This window comes from Oncorhynchus mykiss, chromosome 13 (genome assembly GCF_013265735.2).
Source record: "Oncorhynchus mykiss isolate Arlee chromosome 13, USDA_OmykA_1.1, whole genome shotgun sequence".
Classification (NCBI taxonomy): domain Eukaryota; kingdom Metazoa; phylum Chordata; class Actinopteri; order Salmoniformes; family Salmonidae; genus Oncorhynchus; species Oncorhynchus mykiss.
In genome coordinates, this window is record NC_048577.1 from 62541327 (window position 1) to 62567774 (window position 26448).

At 42.7% G+C, this 26448-nt stretch overlaps 1 protein-coding gene across 1 annotated transcript; it reads left to right on the plus strand.

The window, feature by feature from the left end:
* Window positions 1-496: 496 nt before the first annotated feature.
* Window positions 497-25726, plus strand: LOC110538848 (metalloproteinase inhibitor 2). The gene is made up of 5 exons (XM_036941839.1): window positions 497-924; window positions 20564-20664; window positions 20771-20879; window positions 23141-23265; window positions 23446-25726. The coding sequence occupies exons 1-5, from the start codon at window positions 795-797 to the stop codon at window positions 23641-23643; spliced, it is 663 nt and encodes a 220-aa protein (XP_036797734.1). The 5' UTR covers window positions 497-794; the 3' UTR covers window positions 23644-25726.
* The last annotated feature ends 722 nt before the right edge of the window (window positions 25727-26448 follow it).

The window sequence follows — 26448 nt, forward strand, 5'->3', positions numbered from 1 at the left end:
ACACAATGTCCACATTACATTCACTATACAGGGCTGTGTTGTTACTCACTATACAGTAACAACACAGGGCTGTGGAAGCACACTGAGAGATATTTGAACTTGGGAAAAAGTACAGCAAAGTTGGCCATCGGTTGTGGATAAATGCTTATAGAAAATCACATGACAAGAGCAGGCGCTATTTTAAAAGGTTGTAGACATCAGATAGTACATGTTTGGAATTAGTGACTTGTTATTTAGGAGTAGCCTAGGCCTAAATCCAACCTTTACTCAAGTCACATATTTAGATAATGCCATGAGGATACATAAGGTATGGAAACTGAGACTTCATAGCCTACATATAAAGATATACATAATGTCGGCTAGACTCTTAGACACATTATGTAAGCCTAGCCTGTTGATGAAAAGCAACCTCATTGTTACTAGAGCTCATTCAACATTAATCTGCTGTTTTATAGAATGCTCAGCCTGCCTGCCACTGGTTTGGTCCTGACTGGGGGAGGAGCTCACAGCCCACCATAAAAGGCAAGGAAAACAGATCTCTAGGTGTCTGTCAGTCTGGAACAGTCTAGAAGGGAAAGGGCAATGTTCTAGTGTAGTTTACATGTCACACTTTCATTAGTGCGATCCTTTTGTGATATTTGGCGAAACAATCGACTTCACGACCTGAAAAGCTTGGGACTGAATATATATTTGTGTTTCTGTTCTTTAGCTGCCGTGGGGTAAACATTTTCCCTCCACGCGATAGATTGATAGATTTTTCTATACAGTCGACAGTAGAATAATTCGTTTCCAAAATGACTTGGTCCATAAGCAATTGTTTCATTACTCTGGTCGTTCTGTTCCTCTGGCGGGTGGAAGACATCGCAGAAGCTTGCAGTTGCTCCCCTGCGCATCCTCAACAGGCTTTTTGCAATGCAGACGTCGGTAAGCAATTTTGGCAACATTTGTTTCTCTTCACATGTTGATAGATATGCTACTACACTGTATCAAGATAGGCTACTACACATTTTTGCGCATCATACTGAATTGTCTGTGGTCGTTGTAACTTTGTATAATTTTCATGCCATGATCATTAGGCCTATATTTACGTATTCTCACACAATTATTTGTATAATTAAGTAGGCAACAGTAAAACGGGCTACAGCCAGGGTTCTCAAACCCTGTTCCTGGATAGCTGCCCTCCTGTAGGTTTTCTACACCAAGTGTTCTATGTTGCTATAGGCCTACAGTATGCCTTCAGATTAATTGTTATTTGTCCAAAAGCTAAATGATATACACCAAAATGTAAAATTCACATTTTCCTACATTGAGCCCAAGGCACTCAGTTGTAGTGTAGACTTCTTGGTGTAGACTATTATGAAAATCAAATAATAGTGGTAGGTTATATCAATTATCTTTGACAGTTCATTTGTTTCACTATTTAAGATGGATGGCCTGCTTTATTTGCAACATACTGAGAATACAAGAGGGAATGGTGATGGGTGGACCTCTCTCTCACACCACACACACGTACACACACAGCACGTTGCTTCAAAACAAATGTTCAATTCAACATGAAATTATCCAATACTTCACATACTTTACATTTTACAGAGAGAACCCATCAACCCCCCCCCCCTCTCTCCTTTTTCTTATTCCTGTCCCACTGATGCTCTAGAGTAGTCTTATATCAGCAGCTACTGTACCCTCTATAGAGTAGTCTTATATCAGCAGCTACTGTACCCTCTATAGAGTAGTCTTATATCAGCAGCTACTGTACCCTCTATAGAGTAGTCTTATATCAGCAGCTACTGTACCCTCTATAGAGTAGTCTTATATCAGCAGCTACTGTACCCTCTATAGAGTAGTCTTATATCAGCAGCTACTGTACCCTCTATAGAGTAGTCTTATAGCAGCAGCTACTGTACCCTCTATAGAGTAGTCTTATATCAGCAGCTACTGTACCCTCTATAGAGTAGTCTTATATCAGCAGCTACTGTACCCTCTATAGAGTAGTCTTATATCAGCAGCTACTGTACCAGACACTGTGCCCTCTATAGAGTAGTCTTATAGCAGCAGCTACTGTACCAGACACTGTGCCCTCTACAGAGTAGTCTTATATCAGCAGCTACTGTACCAGACACTGTGCCCTCTATAGAGTAGTCTTATATCAGCAGCTACTGTACCAGACACTGTGCCCTCTACAGAGTAGTCTTATATCAGCAGCTACTGTACCAGACACTGTGCCCTCTACAGAGTAGTCTTATATCAGCAGCTACTGTACCCTCTATAGAGTAGTCTTATAGCAGCAGCTACTGTACCCTCTATAGAGTAGTCTTATATCAGCAGCTACTGTACCAGACACTGTGCCCTCTACAGAGTAGTCTTATAGCAGCAGCTACTGTACCAGACACTGTACCCTCTATAGAGTAGTCTTATAGCAGCAGCTACTGTACCAGACACTGTACCCTCTATAGAGTAGTCTTATAGCAGCAGCTACTGTACCAGACACTGTGCCCTCTATAGAGTAGTCTTATAGCAGCAGCTACTGTACCAGACACTCAGACCCATGTTCTTCTCCAGATCATTTAAATCACCTTGGGGTCACATGAAGGGAGATATTCTCAAACACAATCAGCTAAGAATATTCCAGCGTCTGTCCTTGTGAAATAAACACAGGATAGTTGTTAATTCTGTGGAATGTGACTGACCAATGCCTGGCTCATAGTGGATTTAACAAGGTCAAAATATGATTGAAATGTATCCATTTAAAGTCATCTGTTCTTTCAAAGGTGCTGTCATTGCTGTTGTGATGTTAACATCCATACAGGCAGATACGAATAAACAAAGCTTGTGTACTGCATTGTGGGTAAATACTGTTTGTTGTGAGCTCTACTATGGATGGTTCTCTGGCCAGATCCTTGTATTGGTCATCAAAGTGTACCATGAACAGGCAAGATGTTAAGAGTCGAGTAGCACAATCCACTGTGTTGTGACTGAGAACTGTTATTCTGGGACCTTCTACTCTATCAAATCAAATCACATTTTATTGGTAGCATACACATGTTTTGCAGATGTTATTGCGGGTGTAGCGAAATGCTTGTGTTCCCAGCTCCAACAGTGCAATAATATCTAACAATTCACAACAATACACACAGATCTAAAGGTAAAAGAGTGGAATTAAGAACTCTAGAACCCTGGACGGGTTCTACCCTGGTCCAGCCTAAACCACCAGAACAACAACTACAGATGATAGATGCCTTCCACTGCAGCCACTATTACTACTGTATAGTTACTACTGCTAGCCTGCGTGGCAAATGGAATCTGGGAAACATGGGCTTTGGTGTGAGGTCCAGGCAGGGTCGCTCACGTTCATTAGGCCACCGTAGCGAAACGTTGTGCAACGGAAAAAGAAAATGAGTGGTTCTTATTTGACAAGTTTAGGTAGTAGACCTTCCTCCCCGTTTCAGACAATTTTCTTCAGTTTCATGACTTGTGGACACGACCCAGTGCCCTCTTAGAGAAAAAGTTCCAAAAGGTTTCTTCAGTTTCATGACTTGTGAACACGACCCAGTGCCCTCTTAGAGAAAAGGTTCCAAAAGGTTTCTTCAGTTTCATGACTTGTGGACACGACCCAGTGCCCTCTTAGAGAAAAGGTTCCAAAAGGTTTCTTCAGTTTCATGACTTGTGAACACGACCCAGTGCCCTCTTAGAGAAAAGGTTCCAAAAGGTTTCTTCAGTTTCATGACTTGTGAACACGACCCAGTGCCCTCTTAGAGAAAAGGTTCCAAAAGGTTTCTTCAGTTTCATGACTTGTGGACACGACCCAGTGCCCTCTTAGAGAAAAGGTTCCAAAAGGTTTCTTCAGTTTCATGACTTGTGAACACGACCCAGTGCCCTCTTAGAGAAAAGGTTCCAAAAGGTTTCTTCAGTTTCATGACTTGTGAACACGACCCAGTGCCCTCTTAGAGAAAAGGTTCCAAAAGGTTTCTTCAGTTTCATGACTTGTGGACACGACCCAGTGCCCTCTTAGAGAAAAGGTTCCAAAAGGTTTCTTCAGTTTCATGACTTGTGGACACGACCCAGTGCCCTCTTAGAGAAAAGGTTCCAAAAGGTTTCTTCAGTTTCATGACTTGTGAACACGACCCAGTGCCCTCTTAGAGAAAAGGTTCCAAAAGGTTTCTTCAGTTTCATGACTTGTGAACACGACCCAGTGCCCTCTTAGAGAAAAGGTTCCAAAAGGTTTCTTCAGTTTCATGACTTGTGGACACGACCCAGTGCCCTCTTAGAGAAAAGGTTCCAAAAGGTTTCTTCAGTTTCATGACTTGTGAACACGACCCAGTGCCCTCTTAGAGAAAAGGTTCCAAAAGGTTTCTTCAGTTTCATGACTTGTGAACACGACCCAGTGCCCTCTTAGAGAAAAGGTTCCAAAAGGTTTCTTCAGTTTCATGACTTGTGAACACGACCCAGTGCCCTCTTAGAGAAAAGGTTCCAAAAGGTTTCTTCAGTTTCATGACTTGTGAACACGACCCAGTGCCCTCTTAGAGAAAAGGTTCCAAAAGGTTTCTTCAGTTTCATGACTTGTGAACACGACCCAGTGCCCTCTTAGAGAAAAGGTTCCAAAAGGTTTCTTCGGTTGTCCACATAGGGGAACCCTTTTTGGTTCCAGGTTGAACCCTTTTGGGTTCCATGTAAAACTCTCTGTGGGAAGGGTTCTATTTGGAACCCAAAAAGGTTCTACCTGGAACCAAAAGGGGTTCTTCAAAGGGTTCTCCTATGGGGACAGCCGAAGAACCCTTTTAGGTTCTAGATAGCACTTTTCTTTTTCTAAGAATGTACTACAGCACCACGTCCGGCCTGAAGGCTAATGACTGTATATGTTCTTTAAAGAACCAGGGAATCCCACTACTTCTACTGTATTTTAATCAATTCCACTCACACATTGCTCATCCTAATATTCCTTTTACCTTTAGATATGTGTATATTGTTGTGAATTGTTAGATATTATTGCACGGTTGGAGCTGGGAACACAAGCATTTCAGTACACCCGCAATAACATCTGCTAAACATGTGTCTGCGACCAATAAAATAGTATTTGATCAAATTGTATTTGATTTAGTCATATTAGGCCAAACCTTTGGTTTCCCCTGACGAGGATCTGTTTCTGGGCCTCTTTCTCTTCTGATTTGATCAGGTACAGACCACTGCCTGTTTGGGTTACTTGTCTTTACATAACTAACTTATGCTAACGAGAATCTCTAAACAGTGACCGGCTTGTCTTGATGTTTATATACTGTTTTTTTAGGGACTTTCTTCATGGTTGTGAGCTGGCTCAGCCTGTGGTGTATATATACAGCAGTTTACTTATTCTACTTATTCCACCGTTTCTCTGCTGTAGGTTGCAATGGCACCAGAGCTCGTAGAGTTTCACGTTTTAATAGCATGTGCACAAGGACAGTGAAATGCCTTTCTTGCGAGCTCTAAACCCAACAATGCAGTATTCAGTATCAAGGTAGTACTAAAAATAACAGGGTAGAACAGAAACACACTGAAATAAGATGAACATGAGAAAGTAAGAAGCTGCAGTACAGTATATACAGAGTCAGTTCCAATACCATACGTCCAATGTGCAGGGATACTGGAGGGATAGAGGTAGATATGTATAGGGGTCAGGTGACTAGGCATCAGGATGTATGATAAACAGAGTAGTAGCAGCATAAAGTGTGCAAAGCTGGCTACTTTGAAGAATCTCAAATATGAAATATATTTTGATTAAAGACCTTATTCAAGTCGACCTCGGAGAGCGAGATCCCCCAGTCCTCTGGGCCCTCACGCATGGCATGGTGTGGTTATTGTCGAAGCATGTGTTAGATGCGTTGAGTTAGTCTGGTAGAGAGGCATAGTTGGGCAGATCACTCCTGGGTCTTCCTTTGTAATCTGTAATGGACTGTAGCCCCTAGGCTCCCAAATCTAGTGGTCTAAGGCACTACATCTCAGTGCAAGAGGCATCATTACAGTCTCTGGTTCAAATCCAGGCTGTATCACATCCAGTCGTGATTGGGAGTCCCATAGGGATTGGGAGTCCCACTTTATTCCTATGTTGTCCTTTTGCTCGTTTGATGTAGAAACACAATCCTGTTTATGAGATTAGTGCAGCAGAATAAGGTTTAGGTTTAAGGTCAACGGTCTTTTCATTGCACTTTCATTTCATTGACTCTAAAAGGCTGTGAATCAGGGTTGGAGTCAATCCTATTTCCATTCAGTCAAATCAAAAAGTAAACTGAAATTCCAATTTGAGGAAGATTAGTACTTTTAGTTTACTTCATGAATTGACTGGATTGAAACCGAATTGACCCCAACTATGCTGTGAAATGCACAAACCATGGTCAGAATGGGTTTCTAGTATGTGAACACTGGACACTGTTTGCTTTGCTATTGCACAACGATGCCTTGAAGTTGGCAACGTGGTGACATTGCAATGGCCTTGTCATCCCGTCTGATGGAAATGAGGAAATCGAGGGCCAATGAAGAGCACGACCAAGCATCTGAACCTGTTGAGAAAGTCTCTGGCACACACTGCCTTTTAAAATCCAGCTGTGTAAACCCATAACCTCTGGAAGGACTTTTAATCTCTGGAAATTCTTTGGTCGATGTTCACCAGTGAAAACCAGACAATATTCTTTGTAATTTTCCCGATGCCATTAACGGGCTAAGCTATGATGAAGGGGTATTTTTATACACAAACCATTCTGATGAAGTAAATCCTTGGCCTGCTTCAGAGTTGACCTCATTTGGCCTGGTGTACTAGTTTGGTGCTGGTCCCTGTCTTCAGGATACATCGCATTTCTTAACGCAAGAGGTTCAAGTTGGGACCTCCTGCCCTCTCAGTAGAGGTGACTGGCATGAATGACACTCTGTCAACCTAGTTTCCGTGTGGTCCATTGTAGGTTGGTGTGGTGGGGTGGCAGGCAAGAGGAGGGACGGCAGCTTCGGTCACTTTCTTTAAAGGAGCTTCAGTATTTGTCTTCTATTGGACAGAGGACAGGAAAGATGGGAAGCGAGTGTGTCGCACAGGGCTGGGAATTGCCAGGGACGTCGTGATACAATATTATCACCATACTTAGGTGCCGATACCATATGTTTTGCGATTTTCACAATTCTGTATGCATTGCAATTCGATACTGTGATTTTATTGTGTTTTGATGCTCCAAAAATATTGCTCACCATTTGTCTTCTGCAGAGGGACAAGAGAGAGCCGTGAGAAAACGAGGTTTGATCAGTCATGGAAATAAAAGTGCTGAAAACACTGGTGTTTTGGTGCAAGTACAGCCAACTAGCGCAAAAATAATATTGCGATATAGTCAAAACGACGCGATATATCATAAAAAAATGGTATCCCGGTATGTAACTGTATCGACCCCGCCCATCACTAATGTCACAGGCAGCAGGTGACATTTGCACCCATGCTGACACTGGTAGGTGTGTGTTCTGTAGCTAGACCCCCAAGGCCACTTGGTACCTTGCGTTGTCTTTAGGCAGAGGTGTACAGTCAATCCCAGGGGTGGGGTATTTCCTTGTCTGTCTGACATGTACTGAAGCGTATGACCTTGATATCCTGTTAGCTCCTGGACTACTGCGATAACAACACCATGTACTGAAGCGTATGACCTTGATATCCTGTTAGCTCCTGGACTACTGCGATAACAACACCATGTACTGAAGCGTATGACCTTGATATCCTGTTCGCTCCTTGTGGACTACTGCGATAACAACACCATGTACTGAAGCGTATGACCTTGATATCCTGTTCGCTCCTTGACTACTGCGATAACACCATGTACTGAAGCGTATGACCTTGATATCCTGTTCGCTCCTGGACTACTGCGATAACACCATGTACTGAAGCGTATGACCTTGATATCCTGTTCGCTCCTGGACTACTGCGATAACAACACCATGTACTGAAGCGTATGACCTTGATATCCTGTTCGCGCCTTGACTACTGCGATAACACCATGTACTGAAGCGTATGACCTTGATATCCTGTTCGCTCCTGGACTAGTGCGATAACAACACCATGTACTGAAGCGTATGACCTTGATATCCTGTTCGCTCCTTGACTACTGCGATAACACCATGTACTGAAGCGTATGACCTTGATATCCTGTTCGCTCCTGGACTACTGCGATAACAACACCATGTACTGAAGCGTATGACCTTGATATCCTGTTCGCGCCTTGTGGACTACTGCGATAACAACACCATGTACTGAATATACTGGAAGTCTTCTTCTAATTGGCATCTCCAGACAGTTTATTCAATGATGAGAAGGGATTGACCAGAAACAAATCCATTTCCATCCACATTAATTGAAATCCTCCCGTCAGGACTGACTGGTTACGGAGCCCTTCGATGCCGCTCGACGATCAGATGTTATGTCAGTCATGCATTTGACCAAGCAGTCCACTGCCTCGTATTGCTTCTAGTTGGAGGGATGTGTACCTATGGAGACATTTTGGGAAAAGGAATGCAAACCTTTTGGGATCTGAAAAAAGTAGGCTGACTGGTTTCTGCTCTGAAGACAGGCCCTGCTGCAAGCTGTGTCAACAGACGATACCATTAAAACCACATCCTTTTCTGTCCAAAGCAAAAATCTGCGCCAGCTTTGACATCACAACAGCTCCTTATGTACTCAGGGTTTGGCTGGGCTGTTTGTTTATCACGTGGATAGGTTGGCTAACGGTTGTTCATTCTACTAAGTGAGATGATATTTCCATGCTTTTGAAGTCTTGAGCGGATAGCTAACGCAGACGAGTGCTTGAATTGGGCCAGTGTTCATCAGGCTTACCAGCACTTTACCAGAATTGAACTGCCTGAGTATCGACACCTCTAGGTTAGTCGCTGTAAAACATGAATACCGGCATTGTGAAAATTAAAGCGGACCGGCACCTTTTCATTCTACTTCAAGCACTGATACAGTCTGTCCTGTGTAGTATGGTAAGACAGGACGGATGAGGACTGATACAGTCTGTCCTGTGTAGTATGGTAAGACAGGACGGATGAGGACTGATACAGTCTGTCCTGTGTAGTATGGTAAGACAGGACGGATGAGGACTGATACAGTCTGTCCTGTGTAGTATGGTAAGACAGGACGGATGAGGACTGATACAGTCTGTCCTGTGTAGTATGGTAAGACAGGACGGATGAGGACTGATGCAGTCTGTCCTGTGTAGTATGGTAAGACAGGACGGATGAGGACTGAAACAGTCTGTCCTGTGCAGTATGGTAAGACAGGACGGATGAGGTCGATGCAGTCTGTCCTGTGTAGTATGGTAAGACAGGACGGATGAGGACTGATACAGTCTGTCCTGTGTAGTATGGTAAGACAGGACGGATGAGGACTGATGCAGTCTGTCCTGTGCAGTATGGTAAGACAGGACGGTTGAGGTCTGATGCAGTCTGTCCTGTGCAGTATGGTAAGACAGGACGGATGAGGACTGATGCAGTCTGTCCTGTGCAGTATGATAAGACAGGACGGATGAGGACTGATGCAGTCTGTCCTGTGCAGTATGATAAGACAGGACGGTTGAGGTCTGATGCAGTCTGTCCTGTGCAGTATGATAAGACAGGACGGATGAGGTCTGATGCAGTCTGTCCTGTGTAGTATGGTAAGACAGGACGGTTGAGGTCTGATGCAGTCTGTCCTGTGCAGTATGGTAAGACAGGACGGATGAGGACTGATGCAGTCTGTCCTGTGCAGTATGATAAGACAGGACGGATGAGGACTGATGCAGTCTGTCCTGTGCAGTATGATAAGACAGGACGGATGAGGACTGATGCAGTCTGTCCTGTGCAGTATGGTAAGACAGGACGGATGAGGACTGATGCAGTCTGTCCTGTGCAGTATGATAAGACAGGACGGTTGAGGGTCTTTGGCAGCACTACAACATGAGCAGCTATACGTGACGTTTCAGAGAAATGTACCATAAACCAGATTTATGGTTTTATATTTCAGTTAGTGAAGAGGTGTGATGACATGCAACACACAATTCCCTGAGGACAGTTCCTGTTGAGTTTATGGACAACCATTAGATTTCATTCCTAGTAGATTCTCCAAAATGATTGAGGGACACAATGGGGAACACTTGACGTGAGAGCTAATTGTTTGGTTTGAGTGGATTGATGAATTTGGCATTGCTGCGGAGGGAGCAAGCTCAGTTGGTAGAGCATGGCGATTGCAACATCAGGATAGTGGGTTCGATTATCAGAACAACCCATACGTAATACATGTATGGGTACATGACTGAGTCGCTTTGGATAAAAGCATCTGCTAAATGGTATACTGTATATGGAATGAGGTTTAGATTGGATAAAAGAGTCTGCTAAATGGTATACTGTATATGGAATGAGGTTTAGATTGGATAAAATAGTCTGCTAAATGGTATACTGTATATGGAATGAGGATTAGATTGGGTAAAAGAGTCTGCTAAATGGTATACTGTATATGGAATGAGGATTAGATTGGATAAAATAGTCTGCTAAATGGTATATTGTATATGGAATGAGGATTAGATTGGGTAAAAGAGTCTGCTAAATGGTATACTGTATATGGAATGAGGATTAGATTGGATAAAAGAGTCTGCTAAATGGTATACTGTATATGGAATGAGGATTTAGCATCTGCTAAATGGTAATTTACTGTCTTTCTTTTGATTTGACCTAATCATTTTAGCTCCTAGTGGAGCAAAGAGCCTCAACAGTGTATCTCCAGCAAACCCAGTTCAGATCAGTTTCCTTAACTTCATTCCAGGTGAATCCTAGTTCCTACCCTCTTCATCCCTTCTTCATTGGTTCTTCTCAATGTCTTCCTCGATGTCCAACCCTGTGGATCCCACTGAAGTGCCTGTCTTGTTAGTCTTTAGAGGGCAGGAATAGAGAGCAGGAATAGAGAGCAGGAATAGAGGGCAGGAATAGAGGGCAGGAATAGAGGGCAGGAATAGAGGGCAGGAATAGAGGGCAGGAATAGAGAGCAGGAATAGAGAGCAGGAATAGAGGGCGGGAATAGAGGGCGGGAATAGAGGGCAGGAATAGAGAGCAGGAATAGAGAGCAGGAATAGAGAGCAGGAATAGAGAGCAGGAATAGAGGGCAGGAATAGAGAGCAGGAATAGAGAGCAGGAATAGAGGGCAGGAATAGAGGGCAGGAATAGAGAGCAGGAATAGAGAGCAGGAATAGAGGGCGGGAATAGAGGGCGGGAATAGAGGGCAGGAATAGAGAGCAGGAATAGAGAGCAGGAATAGAGAGCAGGAATAGAGGGCAGGAATAGAGGGCAGGAATAGAGAGCAGGAATAGAGAGCAGGAATAGAGGGCAGGAATAGAGGGCAGGAATAGAGAGCAGGAATAGAGAGCAGGAGTTGTCGGCCGCTGGCTGAACCAGAACCCTTCTCCTCCTCTACAATTAAATGACAAGCATGGACATTTTCCCATCTGCATATTGTTCTAAAATGTTTGCTGATGACCAAGCAAGTATCCCAACTAGTCTGTTTGTTGCTTGTGAAAGAAAGTACACTCTGTTCCACAACCACTCCTGATCTTGTTGCAGCCTGCCAGATAATTATTCTTGTCTTTTCACAGCCTTTGGTTATCTTGTTTCTAGTAAACATTGGCATTTCCTATAATGATTTTATCTGTGGTCAACTGTTTTCAGGCAACATTGTCATTTCCTACAATGATTTTATCTTGAGACCGAGCGCAAATCAACTGGTGTGCAACTCTGGTTAGAAATGAACACACACCACACACTCCATGTTAGTCATAATCATCATTCAGTGGACTCTCCCAGGTTGCACCTCTGCAGGGTGGAGTTGCATAGTAGTCTGGGAAAGTTACTAGGATGAGTAGTTTAGCCTTCCCATAGATTACAAATGAACTTGAAATGGAAAGAGTTTTGGAAATGCTGTTTTACAATGTAACACTGAATGGGTAACTGGAATCTTAAAACAAATGTCAGATTTTTCCAGACCCATAATTGAGTGTTCCCTTTGTGTTGCTTTTTTTGAATGATTGTCTCACAATTTTAATCAAGGAGTTCTAACTTTTTAATGACTTGTAAAATGTTTAATTGACTGTCAACAATTAATATGATTATAAATCCTTTATAAACCCGTAACAGTATTGTAAAGTGTTACCCTTTAACTCAGTTTAGGGGGGACAGTCAGAGTGAACAAGGAGTTGGTTTATGATGAGCCACTTCCTGGTAAATCTACCCTCCTTGAACATCTGTCAACAGGCTTTATCAAGGCCTTGTTTAAGTCCTATTTTTTGAGTGCCCTTTTCAGTGTCCATCCATACTGTGCTGCCTGTACCCCCCCCCCCCCCCCTTCCAGCATGGTGGTACCTCATTTCGGCTCACCTTGGGGGCCAGGCAGAGCATGGTGTTTGTTGACTACACAGTGTACACTGTTGTTATGGCACAGGGCCAATGAGAGCAGACTGTAACATGCATCACATCTCCCATCCAATTACACTGATATAGTGTGTCAACCAAACACAGCCTCAAATGGCCCTAAAGGGGCACATACAACCACAGTAAGACGTCCAAAAGCAGCCCCACTGTTCCAGCAGCTCTATAGTGTAATGAATCGGATGGATGGCTGCTGGTAACCATCCGGTCATTCAGACAGGACGTGTGTTTTTATCCCCACTATTAGACATACATGTGGCAGCTAGAGGTTAAACCATTTGGATTTAAACCTGAGGAAGATTACATGTATTAGTTTGTTTCTGGACTTTCTCAGTCAATTCTTCGTAGGTTTGGTGATTGGAAAATCGGATGGTGTTAGGAGTTGAAATGTGTAAATGGTAGGACTCATGATCTGCGCAGGATCAATGGAGAGGGACATTACACGTCACGATCCAATCAGGTTAGTGTATTTTCAAAAGGAAATACCAAATGACAAAATGATATTACATGAGGAGAGTACTGTATTAGCCATGTACACAGAACCCAGCTCTCATTTCCAAGAGCAGACTAGTTTCACAGTACATTTCAGACCGACAGCATTGTCCACCAATCCAAGTGACGCAGCACAATTGTGTCACTCCACAGTCCAGTCAGTCGATATATATCCTTGCTTGGTGCCTTTGGAACATTCCACCTGACTTTCTTTACCATCGGAGGGAATCAGAAGTGTCCGGTGTCTGATTCCTGCTCAGCCAGTGAGGATTGTTTCTGCACACTCCGGTCAAGGGGATGACCACCAATCCCCCTGGAGGAGCAGGAGGGTTTCCCTACACTGGTTGTCCATGGGGCTGTAACACTAGCAGCTGTGTGTTTCAGAATGGCAGAGTGTGGAACACAGAGGGAAAGAGGGAGTGTGTGTGCGTGAGGATCATTCTGCAAGGATCACTCAGTGCAGTACTGTGGGGTCCCCTGGGCATGTTTGGTGTTGTGTGTGTGTGTGTGTGTGTGTGTGTGTGTGTGTGTGTGTGTGTGTGTGTGTGTGTGTGTGTGTGTGTGTGTGTGTGTGTGTGTGTGTGTGTGTGTGTGTGTGTGTGTGTGTGTGTGTGTGGCCTCAGAGAAAAGGTGCTCTGTGCTTCCGTCTGAGACTGTTTGTAGACTATAGTGAGACTGTGTGTAGACTATAGTGAGACTGTGTGTAGACTATAGTGAGACTGTGTGTAGACTATAGTGAGACTGTGTGTAGACTATAGTGAGACTGTTTGTAGACTATAGTGAGACTGCGTGTAGACTATAGTGAGACTGTGTGTAGACTATAGTGAGACTGTGTGTAGACTATAGTGAGACTGTTTGTAGACTATAGTGAGACTGTTTGTAGACTATAGTGAGACTGTTTGTAGACTATAGTGAGACTGTTGTGTAAAGTACATAAGTAAAAATACTTTAAAGTAATACTTATGTAGTTTTCTGTACTTTACTTTACTATTTATATTTTTGACTACTTTTACTTTTATTTCACTACATTCCTAAAGAAAATAATGTACTTTTTACTCAAGTAGTGTTTTACTGGGTGACTTTCACTTTTACTTGAGTCATTTTCTTTTAAGGTATCTTTACTTTTACTCAAGTATGACAATTTGGTACTTGTTCCACTACTGTGTGTAGACTATAGTGAGACTGTGTGTAGACTATAGTGAGACTGTGTGTAGACTATAGTGAGACTGTGTGTAGACTATAGTGAGACTGTTTGTAGACTATAGTGAGACTGCGTGTAGACTATAGTGAGACTGTGTGTAGACTATAGTGAGACTGTGTGTAGACTATAGTGAGACTGTTTGTAGACTATAGTGAGACTGTTTGTAGACTATAGTGAGACTGTTTGTAGACTATAGTGAGACTGTTGTGTAAAGTACATAAGTAAAAATACTTTAAAGTAATACTTATGTAGTTTTCTGTACTTTACTTTACTATTTATATTTTTGACTACTTTTACTTTTATTTCACTACATTCCTAAAGAAAATAATGTACTTTTTACTCAAGTAGTGTTTTACTGGGTGACTTTCACTTTTACTTGAGTCATTTTCTTTTAAGGTATCTTTACTTTTACTCAAGTATGACAATTTGGTACTTGTTCCACTACTGTGTGTAGACTATAGTGAGACTGTGTGTAGACTATAGTGAGACTGTGTGTAGACTATAGTGAGACTGTGTGTAGACTATAGTGAGACTGTGTGTAGACTATAGTGAGACTGTGTGTAGACTATAGTGAGACTGTGTGTAGACTATAGTGAGACTGTGTGTAGACTATAGTGAGACTGTGTGTAGACTATAGTGAGACTGTGTGTAGACTATAGTGAGACTGTGTGTAGACTATAGTGAGACTGTGTGTAGACTATAGTGAGACTGTGTGTAGACCTTACCCACTGGGCCCAGACGTCAATTCAATCTCTATTCCACGTTGGTTCAATGTCATTTAATTTGAAAGGATGAGGAAACCATGTTGATTCAAACAGTGTGTTCCCAGTGGTTAGTGTCTGAATGACTGCGAGGGCTGCCCTCTCAGAGCTGTTCTGATGCACACAGCAAACCATGCAGCTTGGGTAGAGTTTAGTGCTTTTTCCTGACTATGAACTTGATCTTAGTTGACTTCTCCCTCTCTGTCGATCCTGTTGGCTTCTCTCTTGCGCGCTCTCTCTCTCTTCCCCTGTCTCTCTCTCCCCATGTCTCTCTCTCCCCATGTCTCTCTCTCCCCCTGTCTATCTCTCCCCCTGTCTCTCTCCTCTCTCTCTGAATGTCACTGCTAGCATATGGTATTGCTATTGCTGGCCTGTCTCTTTCTAAACACATGAAATGGTGATGAGGATGATTCCACAACTGCAGAATGATTGCTATTCCTGCCACTCCTTAACTCTGTTTCCCTGCCTGGAGATATTCTACATTCCTCCATCACTCTCAACATCCTATCTCCTAGTATTCTCTCTCTCTCTCTCGTTGTCTTTTGTCCCTCCCTCTCCGTTCTCCCTGTCAACAGTTTGACTCTGTAAAACCTTAAAAGGAAATGTTTTTCTCGGGCCGTATTGTAATCCAATTAAGGCACATGCTTCATACTTCTTAGACAAAGTATAAATTCCCTAAAAGACTGTTCTTAGCCGTACCTGCGGTCGCCACCTTGGGGAATTGGACGACTGAACTCAAAGTAAACATCTGTTTGACATTAGTCTCCAGTCTGATTCACAGCTGAATGCAGCTAGGGCTGGACTGCACTGAGGTGAACCTCATCTTTCATTCATAGCAGCGTTTTCCACACTGCCCTTTGTTTGTTGCTAGGCAGTGGTACAGTTCTGGTTTTAAAAACCAATAGAAGAGATGTTCATATTAAAGGGATATTACACTCTAAAGTCTAAGTTTGTCAGATCTATTTATTTTTTATCTCAAAAGGGATCTTGTGTTGAGGAAAGTCCACCTCCCAGGCTATATAATGTGTAGATCCATAAATACACATCCCAGGCTATATATTGTGTCGATCCATAAATACACATCCAAGGCTATATAATGTGTAGATCCATAAATACACATCCCAGGCTATATATTGTGTAGACCCACAAATACACGTCCCAGGCTATGTATTGTGTAGATCCACAAATACACGTCCCAGGCTATATATTGTGTAGATCCATAAATACACATCCCAGGCTATGTATTGTGTAGATCCATAAATACACATCCCAGGCTATGTATTGTGTAGATCCATAAATACACATCCCAGACTATGTATTGTGCAGATGCATAAATACACCTCCCAGGCTATATATTGTGTAGATCCATAAATACACATCCCAGGCTATATATTGTGTCGATCCATAAATACACATCCCAGGCTATATATTGTGTAGATCCATAAATACACATCCCAGGCTATATATTGTGTAGACCCACAAATACACATCCCAGGCTATATATTGTGTAGATCCATAAATACACATCCCAGGCTATGTATTGTGTAGATACAGCTACATGCCACAATCCCTAATGAATGGAAAAGATGAGCACCATATAATTTCTGTATTTGTGGTGCTTATCTTTTCAATTCATTTTTGGTTGAGGCATAGTTGGCTCTGCCGAACCGATTGTAGGGGATGTGGAGCCATCTTAAGGTCTGTAAACCTCTGGCAAACTCTGACAACGGAGTGTAGTGTCCCCTTTAAGTAGCTGGTACAGCTATTAGAAAAAACCCAGTCTCCTGTAATTTCATTGGATCAGGATGTCTGCAAAACAAAAACAAACTGTAATTCCAGTGATAAAGCAACAAGTACATCTCTGTGGTGTACTGGTCCTAATGATGACAGACAGTTGTGGAATAGAGGGAACTTAACATCGTTACAGAGGAAGTTCATCTGTTTGGCAAGGACCATGTTTTTCCACTCCAACCTTTCTGCCTATTTCTTCCTTCCTTGTCCAACAACAAATCCTGTAAGAATCTCCTGAATCAGAGTGAAATGAGGAGAAAGAAGAAAAGAGGCTGGTTTGTGTCGCTGTCAGCACCTTCTACCCAGACTGATGGGCGGAGGGCTCGGGAGGAGGGGCCTGGGCCCGACAGTGTGTGACAACGTCCAGTGTGTGACTGATTTCCTGTGCGCATGTGTGCATTCTGGTTAAATTTTCCAAAAGATTGCTGACTAGCTTCCTCAGAGCAGGCCAGGCACATTCCTCTCTCAGATTACAGCTGATGAAACACTCATGTGCCTCAGTCTTCCTACCAGCACCTGGTTGGCACCTGAACCATCTGCAGACCAGACAGGGCAACATAGTTAAACCAGGAGTGTGTCTCAGTCTTCCTACCAGCACCTGGTTGGCACCTGAACCATCTGCAGACCAGACAGGGCAACATAGTTAAACCAGGAGTGTGTCTCAGTCTTCCTACCAGCACCTGGTTGGCACCTGAACCATCTGCAGACCAGACAGGGCAACATAGTTAAACCAGGAGTGTGTCTCAGTCTTCCTACCAGCACCTGGTTGGCACCTGAACCATCTGCAGACCAGACAGGGCAACATAGTTAAACCAGGAGTGTGTCTCAGTCTTCCTACCAGCACCTGGTTGGCACCTGAACCATCTGCAGACCAGACAGGGCAACATAGTTAAACCAGGAGTGTGTCTCAGTCTTCCTACCAGCACCTGGTTGGCACCTGAACCATCTGCAGACCAGACAGGGCAACATAGTTAAACCAGGAGTGTGTCTCAGTCTTCCTACCAGCACCTGGTTGGCACCTGAACCATCTGCAGACCAGACAGGGCAACATAGTTAAACCAGGAGTGTTGAATTAAAGACAGGGCAGCATAGTTAAACCAGGAGTGTTGAATTAAAGACAGGGCAGCATAGTTAAACCAGGAGTGTTGAATTAAAGACAGGGCAGCATAGTTAAACCAGGCGTGTTGAATTAAAGACAGGGCAGCATAGTTAAACCAGGAGTGTTGAATTAAAGACAGGGCAGCATAGTTAAACCAGGCGTGTTGAATTAAAGACAGGGCAGCATAGTTAAACCAGGAGTGTTGAATTAAAGACAGGGCAACATAGTTAAACCAGGAGTGTTGAATTAAAGACAGGGCAACATAGTTAAACCAGGAGTATTGAATTAAAGACAGGGCAACATAGTTAAACCAGGAGTGTTGAATTAAAGGCAGGGCAGCATAGTTAAACCAGGAGTGTTGAATTAAAGACAGGGCAACATAGTTAAACCAGGAGTGTTGAATTAAAGACAGGGCAACATAGTTAAACCAGGAGTATTGAATTAAAGACAGGGCAACATAGTTAAACCAGGAGTGTTGAATTAAAGACAGGACAACATAGTTAAACCAGGAGTGTTGAATTAGACAGGACAACATAGTTAAACCAGGAGTGTTGAATTAAAGACAGGACAACATAGTTAAACCAGGAGTGTTGAATTAAAGACAGGGCAACATAGTTAAACCAGGAGTGTTGAATTAAAGACAGGGGAACATAGTTAAACCAGGAGTGTTGAATTAAAGACAGGGCAGCATAGTTAAACCAGGAGTGTTGAATTAAAGACAGGGCAACATAGTTAAACCAGGAGTATTGAATTAAAGACAGGGCAGCATAGTTAAACCAGGCGTGTTGAATTAGACAGGACAACATAGTTAAACCAGGAGTGTTGAATTAAAGACAGGGCAACATAGTTAAACCAGGAGTGTTGAATTAGACAGGACAACATAGTTAAACCAGGAGTGTTAAATTAAAGACAGGGCAACATAGTTAAACCAGGAGTGTTGAATTAAAGGCAGGGCAGCATAGTTAAACCAGGAGTGTTGAATTAAAGACAGGACAACATAGTTAAACCAGGTGTGTTGAATTAAAGACAGGGCAGCATAGTTAAACCAGGAGTGTTGAATTAAAGACAGGGCAACATAGTTAAACCAGGTGTGTTGAATTAAAGACAGGGCAGCATAGTTAAACCAGGAGTGTTGAATTAAAGACAGGGCAACATAGTTAAACCAGGAGTGTTGAATTAAAGACAGGGCAGCATAGTTAAACCAGGCGTGTTGAATTAAAGACAGGGCAACATAGTTAAACCAGGAGTGTTGAATTAAAGACAGGGCAACATAGTTAAACCAGGAGTGTTGAATTAAAGACAGGGCAACATAGTTAAACCAGGAGTGTTGAATTAAAGACAGGGCAACATAGTTAAACCAGGCGTGTTGAATTAAAGGCAGGGCAACATAGTTAAACCAGGAGTATTGAATTAAAGGCAGGACAACATAGTTAAACCAGGAGTGTTGAATTAAAGGCAGGACAACATAGTTAAACCAGGAGTGTTGAATTAAAGACAGGGCAACATAGTTAAACCAGGAGTGTTGAATTAAAGACAGGGCAACATAGTTAAACCAGGAGTATTGAATTAAAGACAGGGCAACATAGTTAAACCAGGAGTATTGAATTAAAGACAGGGCAGCATAGTTAAACCAGGAGTGTTGAATTAAAGGCAGGACAACATAGTTAAACCAGGAGTATTGAATTAGACAGGGCAACATAGTTAAACCAGGAGTGTTGAATTAAAGACAGGGCAACATAGTTAAACCAGGAGTATTGAATTAAAGACAGGGCAGCATAGTTAAACCAGGAGTGTTGAATTAAAGACATTACAACATAGTTAAACCAGGAGTGTTGAATTAAAGACAGGGCAACATAGTTAAACCAGGAGTGTTGAATTAAAGACAGGGCAGCATAGTTAAACCAGGCGTGTTGAATTAAAGACAGGGCAACATAGTTAAACCAGGAGTGTTGAATTAAAGACAGGGCAACATAGTTAAACCAGGAGTGTTGAATTAAAGACAGGGCAACATAGTTAAACCAGGAGTGTTGAATTAAAGACAGGGCAACATAGTTAAACCAGGCGTGTTGAATTAAAGGCAGGGCAACATAGTTAAACCAGGAGTATTGAATTAAAGGCAGGACAACATAGTTAAACCAGGAGTGTTGAATTAAAGACAGGGCAACATAGTTAAACCAGGAGTATTGAATTAAAGACAGGGCAACATAGTTAAACCAGGAGTATTGAATTAAAGACAGGGCAGCATAGTTAAACCAGGAGTGTTGAATTAAAGGCAGGACAACATAGTTAAACCAGGAGTATTGAATTAGACAGGGCAACATAGTTAAACCAGGAGTGTTGAATTAAAGACAGGGCAACATAGTTAAACCAGGAGTATTGAATTAAAGACAGGGCAGCATAGTTAAACCAGGAGTGTTGAATTAAAGGCAGGACAACATAGTTAAACCAGGAGTGTTGAATTAAAGGCAGGACAACATAGTTAAACCAGGAATGTTGTTAAAGGAGAAGCAAACGACCAGAGCGAGGAATCTAGGACCAGGAGGGAAAACGGACTTTCATCTGTTTTGGAGCAAACCTAGCCAATATGTTACACCCAAACAGTCTAAACTTATGCACAGTCTGAACAGACGGTAAAAACGTGGGTCTATAAAGCATTTTACTGTTGTTCTCTTCCATCCCATAACGCCCTTAAACCGTCAGTGTCTGACTGACCAGTAAAACGGAAATAGATTATTTCAGTAGAGTTAAAACATGTCTCCCTCTCTTCCGCTCTTCTAGTGATCAGGGCCAAGGTGGTTGGAAAGAAAGTGGTTGAGGCTGGTAATGACGTCTATGGCAACACCATCAAGAGGATCAAGTACGACATCAAACAGATCAAGGTATGATCAGACTTTTTATTAAGTGCTTTCTGCAGTCAGCGAAGTTCAGACCTGCATATGGACATGTTTGATAGATCCTTCTCTTCCTCTCCTTGTGATTGGACAGATGTTTAAAGGTCCTGACCGGGATATCGACGCCATCTTCACTGCACCCTCCTCAGCCGTTTGTGGCGTTACTCTGGAAACCAACGGCAACAAGGAGTATCTCTTCACAGGTGCGGTTCTCACTATGTTACCAAGATCTATTGCCAGCACTGGTTCAACTACCAAGAAATGCTTACAGCATTATGACCATCCTACTGACTGCATCCCACTGACCATCCTATTGACCATCCCACTGACCATCCCACTGATTGCATCCTACTGACCATCCTACTGACTGCATCCCACTGACCATCCTACTGACCATCCTACTGACCATCCCACTGATTGCATCCTACTGACCATCCTACTGACTGCATCCCACTGACCATCCTCCTGACCATCCTACTGACCATCCCACTGACTGCATCCTACTGACCATCCTACTGACTGCATCCCACTGACCATCCCACTGACCATCTTACTGACCATCCTACTGACCATCCCACTGACCATCCTACTGACCATCCTATTGACCATCCCACTGACCATCCCACTGACCATCCTACTGACTGCATCCCACTGACCATCCCACTGACCATCCTATTGACCATCCCACTGACCATCCTACTGACCATCCTACTGACCATCCCACTGACCATCCTACTGACCATCCCACTGACCATCCCACTGACCATCCTACTGACCATCCTACTGACCATCCTACTGACCATCCTACTGACCATCCCACTGACCATCCTACTGAGCATCCCACTGACTGCATCCCACTGACCATCCCACTGACCATCGTACTGACCATCCCACTGACCATCCCACTGACCACCCTACTGACCATCCCACTGACCATCCCACTGACCATCCTACTGACCATCCCACTGACCATCCTACTGACCATCCTACTGACCATCCTACTGACCATCCCACTGACCATCCCACTGACCATCCTACTGACCACCCTACTGACCATCCCACTGACCACCCTACTGACCATCCCACTGACCATCCCACTGACCATCCTACTGACCATCCTACTGACCATCCCACTGACCATCCCACTGACCATCCTACTGACCATCCCACTGACCATCCCACTGACCATCCCACTGACTGCATCCCACTGACCATCCTACTGACCATCCTACTGACCATCCCAGTGACTGCATCCCACTGACCATCCCACTGACCATTCTACTGACCATCCTACTGACCATCCTACTGACCATCCCACTGACCATCCCACTGACCATCCCACTGACTGCATCCCACTGACCATCCCACTGACCATCCTACTGACCATCCCAGTGACTGCATCCCACTGACCATCCCACTGACCATTCTACTGACCATCCTACTGACCATTCTACTGACCATCCTACTGACCATCCCACTGACCATTCTACCTGACCATTCTACTGACCATCCCACTGACCATCCTACTGACCATCCTACTGACCATCCCACTGACCATCCTACTGACCATCCCACTGACCATCCCACTGACCATCCCACTGACCACCCTACTGACCATCCCACTGACCATCCTACTGACCACCCTACTGACCATCCCACTGACCATCCCACTGACCATCCTACTGACCATCCCACTGACCATCCCACTGACCATCCCACTGACCATCCTACTGACCATCCTACTGACCATCCCACTGACCATCCTACTGACCATCCCACTGACCATCCCACTGACCATCCTACTGACCATCCCACTGACCATCCCACTGACCATCCCACTGACCATCCTACTGACCATCCTACTGACTGCATGCTGTATGAGAAAACAAGTGCTTTAGAACAATACATTTTGGTACAACTTCAGGTTTTCATTTATAATAACTTTTTTTTAAATAAAGGTTTGTTTTTAAATTAATGATGTATACCCATTGATTCTTGAAGAATATAGCTTGTATATTAGTAATGTCTTTAGTTCAACTGTTGTACCCCATCAGAACCCAAAATACAAGCTTGTTTTCATTTTAATCACATGCATGGTCAGTGTTTGCATCCATAGCTCTGTCTATGAATTTGAGGGTACGTTTCTTCAGCCCCATCCCTCAGCTTTTTACCAAAACCGTGGCGGGGTGTCTGCTTTGTTATTGTTGGAACTGCAGATTTCTAAATGAATCATGACAAATGTTATACATGCTTATGAATTAACCATTTTATAATTCTTATAAATGTTTATAAATATTGAAATATGAATTGATTTGAAGTATTTATGTACACTAGTTATAAATAGTTTATGAATGCTTATTCAAGTTATTATAAAGTGTTACCCACTCGAAGAGTTCCAGTGTTCCTGTCTGTATCAGTATGTTTTCTCTATGGGACATAGACTCACTATCTCCTCTGTCTGCAGGCAAGCTGGAGACTGATGGAACCATGCATGTAACACTGTGTGACTTTATTGAGTCTTGGGAGGCCATGAGTGCCACACAAAAGAAGAGTTTGACTCAACGCTATGAGAGTGGCTGCAAGTGCAAGGTGTGTGTGGGTGTGTTTGATGGGAATTATAGGAATATTACAGTACACCAGTTTTGTTCAATATTTACACAGCACATTTTCTTAAAAAGATTACTCTGGTCACATTGGCAAACGCTATAGAATTGGGGTAATGATCAGTCGGTGATCTTGGTCTTTCTCTCTTTCTGCTCCGATCCACAGATCATCCGCTGCACTTCCATCCCCTGTACGATCAGCGCCCCAGAGGAGTGTCTGTGGACGGACTGGGTGATGGAAAAGAGCCACAGCGGTCCCCAGGCCCAACACTTTGCCTGTATCAATAGGAGCGATGGGTCCTGTGCCTGGTACAGGGGGATAGCACCACCCAAGAAGGAGTTCCTGGATATTGAAGACCCCTAAACTCTTCAGGCCATCCACCTACTGTTCAGAGTGACTAAAGATGTCTGCAATTAATACATGGAAAAGCAAAAGTACACAAAGCTACAAATCCAAATAATTATGATTAAATGAATCAGTGAAGTAGTTAATATCAATGAATTACAAGACCCATATTGACTTGTCCAGTTGTGATGTCACATAGAGAGGTCAGGTGACAGGTTGCAGGAAATAGTCCGTATGCAAGAGAGCAACAATCTGGAGAAAACAGCACTTTCTGACCCCCTCACCGCTCTAAAAGCGCTTACTGGTCACTTCTTGTACAAGTGCAATAAAAATAAACTACAAATCAAATATAGAGCTTCAAGTATTAATTGATATTGTGCCGTTCATTTGTCGCTCGTTTTTAAACTGGAACCAAAGGTGTTATTGAAACCCAAAAGGGTGATATCAAAGTGTTGTTGGCCGATGTGGTCGTGTTTCTAAATAGAACATTATTCCTAAACAATACCATCCTAAAGCCTGGGGAATGTTCAGCTGGGCACAATATTGTAGAACGTTCAGATCGTATGTTTAAATACATGAAGAACAAATATGTTTCTCTGACATAAAGGAAGGAATCATGTAAGCTCTATTCATGGCATTTCTATCTGCAACATTCAACCTTTGCCTACAACATTCAACACTAGCCTCCTGAACGTAGCCCTGAAGTAGTTTAGGTCGAAACCAGGGCTTCAGTTTTGTAATGTCATTGGCCAAATTAAACATGACTCAGATGCAGTGGAGGCTAGTGGGAGGAGCTATAGGAGGATGGGCTCATTATAATAGCTGAAATGGAATAAATTGAATGAGTCAAACATCTGGTTTGATACCGTTCCATTTATTCCATTCCAGCCATTACAATGAGCCCATCCTCCTATAGCTCCTCCCACCAGCCTCCGCTGCTCAGATTCTTTCTTCCTTGCTTCATAAGTCTGATAATATTATTCTTGGTGTATATTCTTCGGTGGGATAAATATTATGTTAATTTTAATGTACTAGACAGGAGTGGTCTAAAAAAAAATAGGTGCAGTGTCGTATAACTAGAAGTGCTTCATCATTCCTATTATAATATTAACTGGCTTATCTAAGGTCTTACTATGGACAAAACCCTTTGTTGATTTCTCTGCAACGGAGACTGTAAACCTGGCTGCTATGTTTATATACCTACACTGCACATGCCACACAGTACAGTCTGAAAACAAGGTCATTGAATCTTCCATTTTTATGTTATGTACGTATTTTATATTTGTTTAGTTCTGGTATAATTATAATATTTTGCTTTGGTTGTTTTGTCTCTTGGTGTAATGCCTCTGTGTAAGAACATATTTCAGTAGAGAAATTGGGAGATTCGTTATACCTTTTTGCAAATTACATGTGTTCTTTGTAAAAAAAACACAAACTTTTTTGTGTGTGAATATTCTCGAATTGTGATTGGGGTAAAGGGAATATGTTTGGCACAGTTTTCTGTTCACTTTACAGTACACGTAGTTACTTCACAAAACAGATCAGACCCATATTGTAGCATGCCATAATCTCCACTGAAGACTTGTATTAGCTCCCCAAGCTATTGCCAAGGTTTTAGTTTAGCGGGCTAACATAGTCTTGTGGTGCATTGGACACCTGGGTTTGAACCCAGCCTGTCAGAGTAGCTTGTTGGTTACCGGTGCTCTGCTTCACCATGACCTGTCCTCTACAAGAGCTTCATCTACAATTACAGTTGTATTACTTCAGTAAAAACTGAACACAATGTTGTACTGCTATAATAACTTATCAATCATTTGCCGACAGAACAGGGATACTGTATCATATAACTCCAAACTTGTATATCCACGTAAAAAATATGAAATTCTCCTGTAATGTACATGGTATCAATTCTGTATTAGTAAGTGTCTCTTTATGTAATACTAGCAGAAAAGTAGAATGAAATTGGACGACTCGTGCTAGGTCCACATGAGACTGTGGAGAAGCAACTGAAGTTTTTGCATGCATATGACTCCTTGTGTCATTGGGACTGTATGGTATCTTCAGACATTGGACAGACGATACAAATAAAAGTTTAGATAGACATCTGATGTGTTTATTTACTTGTTCGGCAATTGTGCAGCAGAATTTATATGACACAATATTTCACACATTATTATCAATAATTATTATTATGCCCATATTGGATTTGTTCGTCATGCTGAATTTTTACGGTGGTATAATGGCTCCTCCTGCTGACAGATCTATGTGCCTTCTCGTGTTGACTGTATTTGATTACAGAGTGCCCTCCTCTGGAATACACTGGAAATGTACAATTATTACTACATTCCACATGAAGAAAGTGGTCAAAATCACAGGATGGAATAAACTTTAGTGTAGGGGTCATTGAAAATGGTAGAGGTCCATTAATGTTTATGTGACAGTTCAAGGCTATGCTAGATTCAAAAGTTCACATTCTTAATTGAGGGCATCTCTTATTTGAGATTGCATGTGCACAATAAGTGATTCATATTCTTATATAAAAAACATTTAATTGGGGGGGTATGATACATTTATTGAGAAATTAAAAACAAGAAATACATAATAACATGCCATAATTAATGGTGTTACATAACAGCCAAGCACTGTGTTTTCAATTATATCAATCAATGAAATCCTCTGGATTTCCAGCACGTTACCACAGATAGAACAATGAGCCATATGTTTCACCGGATGTATGAATCTAAGGCATCCGTTTGGCGTTTCCACTCACCACCAAATATGATGATGAGAGGAAGCCCAGTGGCCGGCAGTGGGACAAGATGG